General features: G+C 49.2%; 1 protein-coding gene across 1 annotated transcript in view; it reads right to left on the bottom strand.

The window, feature by feature from the left end:
- Positions 1-103: 103 nt before the first annotated feature.
- Positions 104-17,275, bottom strand: part of slc7a14a (solute carrier family 7 member 14a) — a 114,741-nt gene continuing 97,569 nt past the window's right edge. Inside the window, exons 7-8 of the mRNA XM_072473657.1 lie at positions 14,704-15,581; positions 104-2,719 (exon numbers count right to left, since the gene is read on the bottom strand). Of these exons, the coding sequence (XP_072329758.1) occupies positions 2,388-2,719; positions 14,704-15,581 (1,210 nt within the window). The 3' untranslated portion in view covers positions 104-2,387. The remainder of the gene's footprint in view (positions 2,720-14,703; positions 15,582-17,275) is intronic.

A 17,275-nucleotide genomic window follows, 5' to 3' on the forward strand; every position in this document is an offset into this window, starting at 1 on the left:
GTTGTCCTTAGTGCCAGACATTGCATGCAGTTAGAACATTACAAAATGGGCACAGATTTTGAAAAAACACAGGGAAATATATACATCCATCACAATAACAAGGAACATATTTCAAATATTTATTGGAAAGACACTGCACAGACATGCATTCTAGTAAGTTGATTCATGAATGGGAGTTCAAACAGTAGGTAATACCTGCTAATGGTTTCAACTCTGATTAAAGTCAATGCTTTGAGACCACAATAATGTACATTCAGATGCAAGAAGCAAAAGTGAGCCAGGGGTTCAGACCTGACATGCCCCTTTTCGAAGCATATTTATCTTCGCAATACATTATTTTAGCACATGATAGTTTACTCCTGTAGAAAGGGCAAGGCAATATGCAAATAGTAAATTAAAACAGAGGTATCTTTTACTAAATCGCTCCACATTCCTAATGTGTGTTTGAGAGGGGGACACTTTTTTCAATCACTACCCCTTTTCTCACTATAAATATTTGAATAACCTGCAATTCATCCCAACGACACCACTCACCACCAATGAACATCATTGAACTATCGTCAATAAGGATTGCCTGCTTTCAGTAGATATTGTCAGCCAATCCAGCTTCAATATTCAAAGCAAATCTCAGAGCCATGTTAAGGACACTCGGGGTATCAGTTAACATGCAATCCTGTAATTTCAAACCATAATTTTAAGGATCACTGCTCCTTATCAAAATGAGGGATAGTCCAAGCTTGATAGTCCAGTTGAAAGCATTATTTGCTGTCAAACAAGCAAAATTCAGCTAAATATCCTTTTGCTGAACTTCATGCTTCTATTCTTTGTCATGCTTAGCACCTGCCACCACCTCAACTGAAGCAATGCCTTTGGAGTTAAAAATACATTTCCCAGTGAGAAGAAGAATGGATCCGAATAATGTTCCCTTTGGGGTTCCAAGAATTGGCATTTTTTAAGTCAAGGATTACAGAATGAACCTTTTTCTTCAGGGCAGCTCAATTGAGGGAACCTCTCTTGTATAACCGAAGTTTGGATACAGCTGTTTGTAACAGTTTTGTACGTGAACTTTATTTTGCCAAACAAATAGTGCAATTTAAGGGTCTTTGAAAAATTCGCATGATCATTAATTGGATAAAGTATGAAACAGAAAGGAAGTAAAATAATTAAACCTCCTGGGTATGTGTTCTAAGGGAATGTTTTTTTAAAACATTCCGTGTAAACTTTATTGGAAACAAGCCCCTCATAATGTAAGCTGTGTAACGTTTGCTGACAGTAATAAAGCATTTTGAAGGGTGTGCCTGTGCAACCATGAGGAACAGCACAGTAAGTCTCACTATCGTGAAGCTTTGTTTGTTTATGAAATAAACCGTAATGGTCGGTTCCAAAAAAGAAATCAGTGAAAGATGTGAATTCCAGTGTCATTGACCCCTAATCTTTGCATGTACCAAATGTGTCTGCACTTTCTCAATGTGGTCTTCATATTTCTCCTCTCTGGATGCTCATGCTGGGTTATGGTTCCATTCGTCCTCTTCTCTCATTCAGTGACTGGACACTGAAGAGCATCACAACCAAGTCCCTCCATTACAAGCATGCATAGGAAGGGGTCAATGGGCTAGCCAGCAGGGACCTTATGCATTTATTTATTTGGTCTAACCAGGGGTCGGCTCTATCCTGGGTGTCATCAAACTGGTTACAATTACTTCCCTCAGCACCAACTAAGAATTCAGTCTGGAAAATCCGTGACCTAGAAAGCTCACTATTGTATCACATGCCTATTATCATGTCTTAATTTGAAACCTTAGCCATCCAAGTCATGAGTGTATAAGAATATCTCTCACAACGCTCCCTGTTCACATTGCTCTCGGTTATAGCAAAATATAAGTCAACTTGACTTTTACTTCACTCCGCTCTCATATTAAATTTAGTGTCATCCTAAAATATTCGCAATCACGCCTCATTATAATGTGTCAAATGGCTCTGGAAGAGTGGGTTATAATTTGGGCAGAGTATATCCTTACCAAAAAAGAAAGGTGCTTTGGCTCGAGTTACTGATTAAAGGGGCACTACAATAAATATCTGGCAAATTCTTTTGCACGCTTGCACACACACAAAACACCATGACGATATGAGTCACAGGAAATCACCTTATTAACTTGTTTACCTATGACACCATGGTAACTGCATCATGGACAATTCTGATCCTCCCTGAAGAATAAAAGTTTGCCAAACATTTATTCATGAAAGTGACACCCCTTTAATAAGCCAAGGGACAGAAGTTTGAAAAAACAAACTACATATTGCCTTTTCATGTCACAAGACTGCATTTTTTTTATATAAAAGAGATCATATCCAAGATTCTAGCCCAAGGGTGTGAGGGTCAGTATCCTTTACTCGGGGGAATAATCTAGCTCATCGTTTGCAATCAGTGCCTCGGATTTCCCAACATACTTCCCTTTGCTTCTGGCTTTGCTATTGTAGGTCCTGTGATTGCCCACAATGTCAGGCATTGCCTGCTGGGACTGGTACCCGGTCTGTTCTGCTGGCGGCCACTCCTCCCGGCGTTGGCTGCCCTCCTCCTCAGGGTAGGCAAAGCTCTCGTCCACCGTGAAGCTGTCGTCCACATCATAGCGCTGGTACGTGCTCTGGCTCAGGGCTTCCTGCCTGGCTCCAATTTCCAAACTGCTATTCCAAATTCCGTATCCAAAATAAATGAGTAAACCTGGTGGTGGGGATACAAACAGACATGGAAAACCATGAGCAGCCAGAAGCAGATTCCATCATAACATTCAGCAGAGAATTGGATACTTGACACATTAAAATGTTTAGGGCTAAAGAACCATTGAATCGCATTGCTACAGTGCAGAAGGAGGTCATTTGGCCCATTGAGTCTGCATCGACCCTCTGAAAGAGCACTGTACCTGGGCTCATTCCCCCACCCCATCCCCGTAACCTAACCTGTGCATCCCTGGACACTAAGGGGCAATTTAGCATGGCCAATCCTCCTAACCTGCACATCAGTAAGAATGAACAACAACACCTCCTCCACAATAGTCCTCAACACCGGCGCCCCGCAAGGCTGCGTACTTAGCCCCCTACTCTACTCCCTGTACACACACGACTGCGTGGCAAAATTTGGTTCCAACTCCATCTACACGTTTGCTGACGATACGACCATAGTGGGCCGGATCTCAAATAACGACGAGTCCGAATACAGGAAGGAGATAGAGAACCTAGTGGAGTGGTGTAGCGACAACAATCTCTCCCTCAATGCCAGCAAAACTAAAGAGCTGGTCATTGACTTCAGGAAGCAAAGTACTGTACACACCCCTGTCAGCATCAACGGGGCCGAGGTGGAGATGGTTAGCAGTTTCAAATTCCTAGGGGTGCACATCTCCAAAAATCTATCCTGGTCCACCCACGTCGACGCTACCACCAAGAAAGCACAACAGCGCCTATACTTCCTCAGGAAACTAAGGAAATTTGGCATGTTCACATTGACTCTTACCAACTTTTACAGATGCACCATAGAAAGCATCCTACCAGGCTGCATCACAGCCTGGTATGGCAACTGCTCGGCCCAGGACCGCAAGAAACTTCAGAGAGTCGTGAACACTGCCCAGTCCATCACACAAACCTGCCTCCCATCCATTGACTCCATCTACACCTCCCGCTGCCTGGGGAAAGCAGGCAGTATAATCAAAGATCCCTCCCACCCGGCTTACTCACTCTTCCAACTTCTTCCATCGGGCAGGAGATACAGAAGTCTGAGAACACGCACAAACAGACTCAAAAATAGCTTCTTCCCCACTGTCACCAGACTCCTAAGTGACCCTCTTATGGACTGACTGTGATGAACTGTTACTGCCTTATCATCATGTAAGGTGATGTCCCCTTTAAGACCAGGCTTGGAACCCTGGGGACTCCGCCTCTGGCTCCGCCCATCTGGGAGCCATACATAAAGGCCTGCCTCATGGTCTGTATAGCAGTCAGCTCTCGTCCAAGTCTGTAGCATAGTTATTAGCCTAATAAAGCCTTCTTTACAGTTTAATCTCTAAGCATCATTATTGAGGGTACCTCAATTTATTAGGCTAAACTAGATTCAGGATGGACGCAGGCCTAAAACCAGAGAAGCTCAATCTGGAAGCACGAACGCCGGAGGCAAAGGAAATTTTTAAATACTGGCTGCAGTGCTTCGAGGCCTACCTGGACTCCGCAGAGACTCCCATCCTGGGGCCATGCAAGCTGCGTCTACTCCACGCCCGGGTGAGTCACAGAATCTCCGCCACGCTCGAAAAGGCGACGATTTATGAGGAAGCGATTGAGTTGCTCCACAAGCGGTTTGTCAAACCCGTCAATGAGGTGCACGCCCGGCATCTGCTCTCTACCTGCCGGCAGCGCTCGGGGGAATCGCTCGACGAGTTTGTTGAGAAACTCACCGCGCTGGCCAGGGACTGTGACCATCAGGATGTGACAGGGGAAGTCCATATGAACCTGCACATCAGAGATTCTTTCGTGTCCGGCATCCGCTCGACCTACATCCGGCAGCGACTGCTCGAAAACGGGGCAATAGACCTCCAGGAGACGCTAACGCTCGCCTCCTCGCTGGAGGTGGCCCGACATAACTTGGGTACGTACCCCGCGGATTCTGCCAGCCCCCCCCGGACTTCCTCAGACTCGCCCGTATTACAGGCCTGCGCCACGCGGCGACCCGCTCACCATGGGGGCACACCTTGCTACTTCTGCGGGCAGGGCCAGCACCCACGCCCACGCTGCCCAGCCCGCTCCGCGATCTGCAGCGACTGCGGGAAGAAAGGGCACTTTGCGAGGGTCTGCCTGGCCAGACCCAGGGGCCAGGAAAACAAAGAACAGCCGGCCCGAAAATCAGGCTCTCAGGCCCGCAGGCCTCGCAATGCTGCTGCGCACCGACCCGACACGTCCTCTTCTGACGCGTCATCAGCCTCGTGCGAATCATGGGAGCGGCCATCTGGTCGGCGGCCATCTTCTCGACCCGACACTTGCGACCAACGGCAGCGGCCATTTTACGACTCCGACTACCCGCGACTGGGTGCGATCACCCTCGATCAAACTCGGCCAAAACACCTGCAGAACTCCATGATGCAGGTCCAGGTCAACGGGCACGACACTGCATGCCTCTTCGACTCCGGGAGCACGGAGAGCTTTATCCACCCTGAAACGGTAAGGCACTGCTCCCTAGGCACCCATCCCACATCCCAAACCATAGCCCTCGCATCTGGGTCCCACTCGGTACAAATCACGGGGTACTGTATTGCGGATCTTTCGATCCAGGGTGCCAAATACACCCGTTTCAAATTTCATATCCTCCCTCACCTCTGTGCCCCCTGCTGCTCGGACTGGATTTCCAGTGCAGCCACCGAAGCCTGACACTGAAGTTCGGCGGACCCTTGCCCCCCCTCACGGTGTGCTGCCTTGCGACACTGAAAGTCGCACCCCCCTCGCTATTCGCTAACCTCACTCCCGACTGTAAGCCCGTCGCCACCAGGAGCCGGCGCTACAGTGCCCAAGATATGGCTTTTATCAAGTCAGAGGTCCAGGGAGAGGGGGTCATCGAGGCTAGCAACAGCCCTTGGAGAGCACAAGTGGTGGTAGTCCGGTCCGGGGAGAGGAAACGGATGGTCGTGGATTATAGCCAGACCATAAACCGATTCACGCAGCTTGATGCGTACCCCCTTCCTCGCATCGCGGAAATGGTAAATCGGATCGCCCAATACCGAGTCTTTACCACGGTCGACCTCAAATCTGCCTACCACCAGCTCCCCATCCGACCAAAAGACCGCCCCTATACTGCCTTCGAAGCAGCCGGCCGGCTCTTCCACTTCCTCAGGGTCCCCTTTGGTGTCACAAATGGGGTCTCCGTCTTTCAAAGGGCGATGGACCAAATGGTGGACCAGTACGGTTTGCGGGCTACATACCCGTACTTGGACAATGTCACCATCTGCGGCCATGATCAGCAGGACCATGACGCTAACCTCAAAATGTTCCTCCAGACCGCCCGAGCCCTTAACCTGACCTATAACGAGGGCAAATGCGTTGTCCACACCACCCGGCTGGCCATCCTCGGCTATGTCGTGGAAGACGGGGTCCTAGGTCCCGACCCCGACCGCATGCGCCCCCTTAAGGAACTCCCTCTCCCCCGCAGCCTCAAGGCCCTCAAACGGTGCTTGGGGCTTTTCTCCTATTACGCCCAGTGGGTCCCCAAGTATGCGGACAAAGCCCGCCCACTCCTAAAGACCACCATTTTTCCCCTCTCGGCTGAGGCTCAATTGGCCTTCAACCGCATCAAGGCCGACATCATCAAGGCCGCCATGCACGCGGTGGACGAAACCATCCCTTTCCAGGTAGAGAGCGATGCATCAGACATCGCCCTGGCTGCTACCCTCAATCAAGGAGGCAGACCAGTAGCGTTCTTCTCCCGAACCCTCACCGCCTCCGAGATTCGACACTCTGCAGTCGAAAAGGAGGCACAAGCCATTGTGGAGGCTGTGCGGTGCTGGAGACACTACCTCGCCGGTAGGAGGTTTACCCTCGTCACCGACCAACGGTCGCTCGCCTGTATGTTCGATAACACGCAACGGGGCAAAATAAAAAACGATAAAATTTTGAGGTGGAGGATCGAACTCTCCACCTACTCGTACGATATCACGTATCGTCCAGGGGAGCTCAACGAGCCCCCAGATGCCCTGTCCCGCGGCACATGCGCCAACGCGCAGGAGGACCGCCTGCAAGCCATCCACAATGACCTCTGCCACCCGGGGGTTACCCGGCTCGTCCATTTCATCAAGTCCTGCAACCTACCTTACTCAACCAAGGAGGTCAAGGCCATGGTCAGGGCCTGCCAGGTCTGTGCGGAGTGCAAACCGCACTTCTATCTGCCAGACAAGGTTCGGCTCGTGAAGGCCTCGGGCCCCTTTGAGCGACTGAGCATGGACTTCAAGGGGCCCCTCCCGTCCACCAACCGTCATGCCTATTTCCTCACCGTGATCGATGAGTTCTCCCGTTTCCCATTCGCCATTCCCTGCACCGACATGACCTCAGCCACGGTGATTAAGGCACTGCACAGCATCTTCACCCTGTTCGGTTTCCCTGCTTATATCCACAGCGACCGGGGTACATCGTTCATGAGCGATGAACTGCGTCAGTATCTGCTCAGCAAAGGCATCGCCTCGAGCAGAACGACCAGCTATAACCCACGGGGAAACGGGCAGGTGGAGAGGGAGATCGCGACCGTGTGGAAGGCTGTCCTTCTGGCCCTGCGGTCGAGAAATCTCCCAACCACCCGCTGGCAGGAGGTCCTACCCGATGCCCTACACTCCATTAGGTCACTCCTCTGCACGGCCACAAATGAGACCCCTCATGAGCGATTGTTTCTCTTCCCCAGGAAGTCTACTTCCGGGGTCTCGCTTCCACCTTGGCTGACGGCTCCGGGACCTGTTCTTCTCCGGAGGCACGCGAGGAGCCATAAAACGGACCCCCTAGTTGAAAAGGTCCGACTGCTCCACGCCAACCCCAGTTACGCCTACGTGGAGTACTCCGACGGCAGGCAAGATATGGTTTCCCTCCGGGATCTGGCGCCCGCTGGATCCTCCACCACAGACGCCCCTTCCCGCGCCGCTCCCCTGCAGGACCCGTCGCCCCCTACAACACACCCCCTTCCGGCCCTACCACCCGTTGGTGAGCTCCTACCGTGCGCCCCCCTTGCGCCCCCCCTTTACACACCCCGCCGGCGCTGGCTCCGCTACCCCCGGCCCTGCCTAGTTCCTCTGCCCCGACCCGGACCGAAGCTCCGACCGCTGTGCTCCCGGATGTGCCCTCAACCGGGACGTCCGTGCCCGCCGCACCACCGCCCGAACTGAGGAGATCGAGGAGGACGATCCGGCCGCCGAGACGGATGGACCTATGATGGCACTTCACCCCCGCCGGACTCCTTTTTAAACAGGGGGTGAATGTGATGAACGGTTACTGCCTTATCATCATGTAAGGTGATGTCCCCTTTAAGACCAGGCTTGGAACCCTGGGGACTCCGCCTCTGGCTCCGCCCATCTGGGAGCCATACATAAAGGCCTGCCTCATGGTCTGTATAGCAGTCAGCTCTCGTCCAAATCTGTAGCATAGTTATTAGCCTAATAAAGCCTTCTTTACAGTTTAATCTCTAAGCATCATTATTGAGGGTACCTCACTGACCTCATTAACACTACACCCTGTATGCTTCATCCAATGCCAGTGCTTATGTAGTTACATTGCATATGTTGTGTTGCCCTATTATGTATTTTCTTTTATTCCCTTTTCTTCTCATGTACTTAATGAGCTGCTCGCAGAAAAATACTTTTCACTGTACCTCGGTACACGTGACAATAAACAAATCCAATCCAATCCAATCTTTGGACTGTGGAAGGAAACCGGAGAACCCGGAGGAAATCCACGCAGACACGGGGAGAGGGTGAAAACTCCACACAGTCACCCAAGGCTGGAATTGAACGTGGGTCCCTTTTGCTGTGAGGCAGCAGTGCTAACCACTGTGCCACCAATTGGGAACAGGGCTAATTGAATAGTTCATTCAAAAAAACAGAATGGGGTGATGGGCTGAATGGCCTGTGCTGTATGATTCTATAAGGAGCATTAGAAGAGGGGCAGCAGTAGGCCATTAAGCTTCTCATGCCTGCTTTGCCATTCAATAAGACGACAGCTGAATTATCATTCTCCAAACATTTCAATTGCCAATATGGAAATGATTGGGTAATGCTTGCCAGCCTTATTGGCGATCTTCCAAGTCTTTTGCCTTGCTAACCAGGTCTCATGGTGAGTCAATGGCTTCTGAGGCTCATGAAGGGATTGTTGTTGCCACAATTTTCTGCAGCCTTCACTATCTCCACTCTGAAGCCAGCTACACTCGCAGAATCGTTGCGCACATATCTAGCCCAGTCAGGATGCACCACCCAATTGGTCCCACTCGCCCACTCTTGCTGGGCACAAATTGTTACCTATCCTACATTGCAACAATAAATACACTTCAGAGGTAAATTATTGATGGCAAAGGAATGTCGAGTTGTCACTAAAGGTGCTAAAAAATTGCAAGTTCTTTGTTTCGCTTATATACGAGTGCTAAATATGGAGGAAAATCAGGCATTAGTTGGACGGTAAAAATCTGAATAATACATTGTTGTATGATGAATTGAACAATTTGTGAATTTCAACTCCACATGGTTTTAGTCAGTCTGGGAATTAATGACTGTTGTCATGTTCTGAACCCTTTCTTACACCTCTGTTGAGGTTTATGTATGGGACAAGAGAAAGCTTTCCGTGATAACTAATCCTTCTCTTGCCTTTAGGCTTTGACTTGTCTATCTCAATTGCAGTTCTCTATATCTTTCTCTGTTTGATTGATGCCATAATTGCTGCTGCCTTTTTGCACTTTCCTCTCTCTAACCTCCAAATATATTGTACCACTTGCTGAAATTCTTCTTCAATCTGTGGTGACATCAATTCCAATCTTCTTTCCTTCCATCAGCTGTTGACTTCCTCAGCAGTCCTCCATTCTTCCACAACCTGTTGATATGTAAAACCCACTTTCTAGAATCAATCCCGAGCACGGTAGCATAGTGGTCAGCACAGTTGCTTCACAGCTCCAGGGTCCTGGGTTCGATTCCCGGCTTGGGTCACTGTCTGTGCGGAGTCTGAACTTCTCCCCGTGTCTGCGTGGGTTTCCTCCTGGTGCTCCGGTTGCCTCCCACCATCCAAAGATGTGCGGGTTAGGTGGATTGGCCATGCTAATTTGCCTTTAGTGTCCAAAAAGGTCAAGTGGGGTTACGGGAATAGGGTGGAGGTGTGGGCTTGGGTAGGGTGCTCTTTCCAAGGACCGGTGCTGACTCGATGGGCCGAATGGCCTCCTTCAGCATGGTAAATTCTACGATTCTATGATACAGAACAGAAGGAGACTGTGCTGGCTCTTTTGAACGACTTATCCAATGCACCCCACTCCCTGACTCTAACCCTTACCTTAACCCTAACCTCAAAGCTTTGCCTCCTCAAGTTACTATTTGATCTGCATTCCAGATAAAAGCAACTCATCATTTTTTTTTTCCCTCTCAGATTCTCTCTAGTTCTTTTGCAAATTACCTTGGATTTGTGTCCCCTGGTACTGAGCCTCCCACCTCTGGGAATAATACTCTGTAGTTCCTCTCTCAAAATCACTCCTCATTTTGAAATACTCTTGTGAAATTTCCTCTTAACTTTCTCAGGGTCTAAAGATTTTCCTCTGATCGCTACTTCCTAGTTGTCCTTCTTTTCAGGAATTAAAGTCCCTGGCAATATGGACCTTGGACCTTCAGTGAGTGCAAGCCGGGTGGATCTGTTGGAATTGTGAGGACACACAGGGAACAAACAACATAGCACCTTGTGTTCGAAGGTGCAAGGAGAATAATCAACCAAAGTCCGGCCCATCATCAAAACTGTGCATCTGGGGCACCTTTCTGTTACCTTTTGAGAATAAGATCCATCTTTGATTTCTGCCAACCTCGGTCTCCTTTCACAGTAGGGTGCAAAGAGGTGTGTTAGCATAATGGAACAAAGTCAATACTTTGCCATTTTTGCCTTCTCGGTGAGAAAGAAGGACGACAGCAATTTGCATTTATGCAGCGCCTTTGTGCGGTGGACCTTCCCAAAGCGCTTACTGGAGTGAAATTTAATGCAGAGCCAGATAAGGTGATATTAGGACATGTAGCCCATGGATTGGTCAAAGAGGCAAGTTTTGCTGAGTGTCTTGAGGAGGAAAAAGAGGAAGAGAGTTTAGGAAGGTAATCCCAGAGCTGAGAGCTCAGCTGAAGGCACGGCTGCCAGTGGAGGAGTAATTAAAACTGGGGATGCTTAAGAGGCCTGAATTGGAGGAACGCGGAGATCTCAACCGCTTGTCAAGCTGGAGGACATTACCTAGATGGGTGTGGGGTGAGGCCATGGTGCAATGTGAACACAATGAGGAAGAAACAATGTGCAAATGAAGGTCTGTAGTAAGTTGTGTACGATGCTACATTGCTTTATTTTGTATGAGGTTACAGAGCAAAGGAAGAATCTTGGACAAACACTATGGGTGCCAGCTGCCTTGCCAGGTTCCCCAGCCATATTTTTAAGTAAAGGGCGGGTTCCATGATGTCATGCTGGCAGAGAAGGCAGGGCATTGTCAGGGGACTACCTAGGCAAGGACCCAGTGCCCCTGGGGGCAGTACTTACCTGTGAGTTCCTGGCGCATTCTGTTAACCAGGTCCCTGTTTGTGAAGACATGCTGTAAGCAGGAGGAATGCCCCACTTGGGGGACGATACAGCTGAGAGGCCAGCTTAGTGGCTATGCTGATGGCGTTCCTGACCTTTCATGGCAGGAACTCCATTAATAATAATAATAATAATCACTTATTGTTCCAAGTAGGCTTCAATGAAGTTACTGTGAGGGAAGGGCAGGGACAATTTCAACAGGAAATCCCGCCAGTGTAAAAGCTGTTTTGGGACCCTGTTGAATTCTCCGCCCTCTCTGGCCCTTTTCCCTGCCAAAAACAGAAAATTCCCTCCTTGCGATCCCCCCCATAGCTTTGCACTATGTGACATCACACAAACCATCATGTCTTTCATTCTTTGGATGCAGATTTTTGTGTCCAAGAAAATTCCACGCTGTGGATAGAACACTCTCCCTAGGAAACTTGGGCGGGACTCTCCCAACGGGCGGCTAAGTGCCGACGTTGGAGTAAAAACGGGAGTGTTTTACTCTGGCATCGGGGCCTGTTCCGGGACCCCATTCAGCAGCCCACAGGGGGCTAGCACGGTGCTGGAGCGGCCCACGCCGCATGCGCAGTGGCCTTCTTCCCCGCAGTGGCCCCGATGCCAAATGGCGCAGGGCTACAGGAGCCGGCGTGGAGGCAAGCAGGCCGGGGGGAGGGGGGGGGGGGGGGGGGGGGGGGGCAGAGAGGCCGGCCCGCTGATTGGTGGGCAATGATCGCGGGCAAGGCCGCTACGGAGGCCCCCCCCTGGGGTCGGACCCCCCCCCCCCCGCCACAGGCCGCCCCCGGACACTTCAGTGCCGAGGTCCCGCTGGCTCAGTGGATGTTAGAACGGCAGCGGCAGGACTCGCCTTTTTGTTGACAGCCGCTCGGCCCATCCGGGCCAGAGAATCGGCACGCCGGCCCGTGCTGGTCCGGGCCAGTGAGTCGGCGGATAACACAACCGGTGCCGCGCCTGCCGATTCTCTGCACTGCGGAGAATTGCGTCCCCGCGTCGGGGCGGAGTGGCACGATTTGCGCGGCGCCGATTCTCAAACCCGGCGTGGGTCAGAGAATTCCGCCCGTGGTTTCTGTATAGGACTGACAAAGACAGAGACCACACTCCAATCCTGAGGGCCCAAGCCTGCCCAATTGGCCTCAGACCTCATTAACATTATTTGGGCATGCTGCTCCTCCAGGGTGGAGGTTTACAGGTGGAGTCTAAATAGAGGGGAGTGAATTATCTGGCGCTGAGGGAACATTCCTGCTCTTCCTGACTGCATAGCAAAGGTGACTGATTTTTTCCTGTTAAACGTACTTTGTTCACTGCAGAATGTCAAGCACAGCAGGACAGTGAATCATCCCTGCAGAATTGCCCTGACGGGCTTAAATCTGACCTCAGACACTTTCGTGCCATGTGTAAGCAGCCCAATGCATGTTTTAGGCAGCTTCCATGGATACTTCAAAATGGATGAACCCAATATTGAGTTAGAATGGACACAAAGTTGGTTCAGTAATAGGAATCAAAGAGTAACAGTCATTTTGGATAAGTTTCGGGCTCGAAGGAAGGTTTATAATGGGGTTTCCCGGGGGTCGGTTTTGGGGCCCTTGCTTTTCCTGATATGGAGGCAATTTCAAAGTTAGCGGATGATAAGAAACTTGGAAATATTGTAAACTGAGTGGAGGACAGCGGAGAACTTCAAAAGGACAAGTTGGAAGTGGGCAGATGGGTGGCAAATGTAGTTCAATGCGGAGAAGTGTGAGGTGATGCATTTTGATTGGAAGAACATGAAGAGACAATATAAAATAAGTAGTGCAATTCTTAAGGGGGTGGAGGAGCAGAGGGACCTGGGTGTATGTGTGCATGGATCACTGAAGGTGGCAGGATAGGTGGAGAGAGCAGTTGATAAATTATATTGTATTTTGGGCTTTATTAATAGGGGCACAGAATGCAAGAACAAGGAGGTCACGCTGAACTTATACAAAACACTTGAATATTCAGCTGGAATATTGTGCACAGTTCTGGGCAACACACTATTGGAAGGATGTGAACACATTGGAGAGAGCGCAGAAGAGGTTTTACAAGGATGGTTCCAGGGATGAGAAACTCCAGGTGAGGGTAGATTGGAGAGGTTGGGACTGTTCTCCTTGGAGAGAAGAAGTCTAAGGGGAGATTTGATAGAGATGTTCAAAATCACGAGGGGGCTGGAAAGAGTAGAAGGGAAGAAACTGCTCCCAATTGTAAACGGATCGAGAATGAGAGGGCAAAGATTTAAAGTGATTTGTAAAAGAAGCAAATGTGATGTGAGAAAATACTTTTCCACATAGCTGGTGGTTATGGTCTGGAACGCACGGCCTGGGAATGTGCTGGAGGCAGGTTCCATCGAGGCATTCAGATGTTGATTTGAATAGAAGCAATGTGCAGGAGTATGGGAAAAAGGCAGGGAAAAGGCACTAAGTCATTATGCCCATTCGGAGAGCCAGTGCAGAAATGATGGGAAGAATGGTCCCCTTCCGCACCGGAACAGTTCTGTGATTCTGTGATGTTTTGATAGATCACTTTAAGCAATGGGATATTAGCCAATGAAAGTATCTCACACTGTGATCATTTTACACCCACTGACCAGCCATAAAAGATTCACATTTTACAGCCAGTGCTGACATTGGTCACTCCCATGTTAGATTTTGGGCCAGTTGCCTGTCCCTTCTTCTCCTCCCTAAGAAAGTGCAGTAGCTTAAACATCAGATGACCACTCACTCTGCACTAATGTAGTATTTGTGTTTGCCACACAAACATTCCTCGTGGCCTCTGCAGCTGAGAATGGAACATTTATGTCACATTTTGTTCATTTTCCTTTGTCAAGAACCAAGGGTTCAGTAAATTTTCAGAGCTTCCAGAACAGAATGTGACCACATGGCCCATTGTGTCTGCCCCAACTCTTTCCTGTGGCAATCCAAAACTCACCTCACTGCGGGCTCACCAAGATTTCTGCTTCAAATAATCTAATGATCTTACTTTCTGAACCAAACCCGAACAAGCCACAATGTAAAGAAATGTCTCCGAACCTCCCTTCTCATTCTTTTCCTGGCCAACCCTCACAAGGGACCGAGCTGAGGACGACCCAGAAATTGTATTTAGGATGTAACAGAGAGAAACCCATCTTTCTGAGCTAGTAACAGCCAAAGGTCCATGAGGGAGCAGGTTATTAATCGTCCACTGTTCCAGGAACAAGCAGAAATATAATTGTTCTGAGCTATCAGTGTAAATTTGTTTAAATTTCAAACAACAAGCACAATGATATTTCTGCTTGGTTGACACTAAATGATTCCTAGCCAGCGCTGCTGAATTTTATTCAACGGTAAAAATAGAATATTTAACCCAATTCCAACATCAGTGATATACTCCAAAGTATTTAATCACGCTTACCTACAAAACACCAGACTGCAAAGCGGATCCAAGTTATACTGGAGAGCTTCAACATGAGGTACATGTTTACCAACATGGCAAACGCAGGCACAAATGGGACGCAGGGCGCCATGTACGGCAACTTCTTGGGGTTCTCGGGCTGCTGTAGGATCACAAAGACCAGAGAGCAGATCAGCAGTGCCATCAGGATTATCAGGAGGATGGCCCACCAGCTCTGATCATAGACGTACTCCTCCCCAAAAATGGCAAAGGAGCAGAAGACAAACATCAAGACAAAGAGCAGCATCACGCAGGTGGTGACCGTGCGTCCAGTGACAGTGGTGGGACGATCCATCTTGCCGGGCAGGCCAAGCCGAATCCTCATGGTGTAGTACCGAGGTCCAATCAGCTTCTTGAGCTTTATTAAGTAGATGTTCTCGGATTCATCTGCCTCTATCCCTGTGCTCATATCCACGGTGCCATAGTTGGGATGGTTCACGCTATAAGTGGACTTATCTGGTTTCCCAATCAGCATCTCATTGTCTCCCAAAGATGGCAGGTTCTTAGCTCCACATGTGTTCTTGCCAAGGTCAGTGTAGTCTTCCCCCTCACTCATAGGGGAGCCAGCCTCTTTCTCACACTCAGCCAGTACTCCTTCCTTCTTCTTTGTGCCTTCCTCTGATAAGAATTTGACAAAGCCGTCAATGTCACTCTCGGGCTGGTAGCGCAGAAGCAGGACACACACTGACACTAGGGTGTAGGCCAGGAGAGTTCCGATGGACATCATTTCAATAAGATCCCGTAAGCTGACCAGCAAGGCAAGAAGGCCGGCCAGGAATCCTGAAACAATGCAGGCCACAACTGGGGTCTCCGTGTAGTTACTGACGTGGGCAAAAAACCTAGACAACCAGAATCATAAACATTACAGCACAGTCATACATTTACATAAAATTTCCAGTTTTGAAACAGGCCATTCATCCCATTCAGTCTATGCTGGTGTTTATGTTCCAGTTGTGGACAGTGCGGAAGGATGTTCCAAGTTACAGAGGGACATAGATAAGCTGCAGTGCTGGGCTGAGAGGTGGCAAATGGAGTTTAATGCAGAAAAGTGTTAGGGCGATTCATCTTGGAAGGAATAACAGGAAGACAGAGTACTGGGCTAATGGTAAGATTCTTGGCAGTGTGGATGAGCAGAGAGATCTCGGTGTCCATGTACATAGATCCCTGAAAGTTGCCACCCGGGTTGAGAAGGTTGTTAAGAAGGCGTACGGTGTGTTAGCTTTTATTGGTAGAGGGATTGAGTTTCGGAGCCATGAGGTCATGTTGCAGCTGTACAAAACTCTGGTGCGGCCGCATTTGGAGTATTGCGTGCAATTCTGGTCGCCGCATTATAGGAAGGATGTGGAAGCATTGGAAAGGGTGCAGAGGAGATTTACCAGAATGTTGCCTGGTATGGAGGGAAGATCTTATGAGGAAAGGCTGAGGGACTTGAGGCTGTTTTCGTTAGAGAGAAGAAGGTTAAGAGGTGACTTAATTGAGGCATACAAGATGATCAGAGGATTGGATAGGGTGGACAGTGAGAGCCTTTTTCCTCGGATGGTGATGTCTAGCACAAGGGGACATAGCTTTAAATTGAGGGGAGATAGATATAAGACAGATGTCAGAGGTAGGTTCTTTACTCAGAGAGTAGTAAGGGTGTGGAATGCCCTGCCTGCAACAGTAGTGGACTCGCCAACACTAAGGGCATTCACATGGTCATTGGATAGACATATGGACGATAAGGGAATAATGTTGATGGGCTTTAGAGTGGTTTCACAGGTCGGCGCAACATCGAGGGCCGAAGGGCCTGTACTGCGCTGTAATGTTCTATGTTATATGTTCTATATGAACCTTCTTTCACCCTCCTCATAACCCTTCTAGTTTCCCTTTAAAGGATCATATGTTATTCATCTCCGCTGCACCATATGATTGTATATAAATGAAATGAAATGAAAATCGCTTATTGTCACAAGTAGGCTTCAAATGAAGTTCCTGTGAAAAGCCCCTATTCGTCACATTCCGGCGCCTGTTTGGGGAGGCTGGTACGGGAATTGAACCGTGCTGCTGGCCTGCCTTGGTCTGCTTTCAAAGCCAGCGATTTAGCCCTGTGCTAAACAGCCCCTCAACATATTACTGGTTATTGTAATAAAGGCCGGAATTCTCCGGCTGTTGGAATTCTTTTTTCCCGCTGGCAGCGCACCCTTGCTCATGGATTTCCCGGCAATGTGGAATAGTTTCAATGGGAAATCCCATTGACAAGCAGCGGGAAAAGAGAATCCCGCCGCCAGCGAAAGGCACACCGCCAAGAAACAGGCTGGGGGACCGGAGAATGCAGCCCAAAATGTCTTAAGGTGCTTCACAGGAACTTCATCAAACATTGTTTGACACTGAGTCACATAGGGAAATATTAGGCCCAAAAGCATGGTCAAAGGGATAAGCATTAAGGAACATATTAAATGAGGGGTTGGGCAGAGAAACACACAACCACTACCTTCTAGAAGGACAAGGGCAGCAGATACCTGGGAACCCCACCACCTGGAGCTTCCCCTCCAAG

The sequence above is a fragment of the Scyliorhinus torazame genome, chromosome 14 (assembly GCF_047496885.1).
Source record: "Scyliorhinus torazame isolate Kashiwa2021f chromosome 14, sScyTor2.1, whole genome shotgun sequence".
NCBI lineage: Eukaryota > Metazoa > Chordata > Chondrichthyes > Carcharhiniformes > Scyliorhinidae > Scyliorhinus > Scyliorhinus torazame.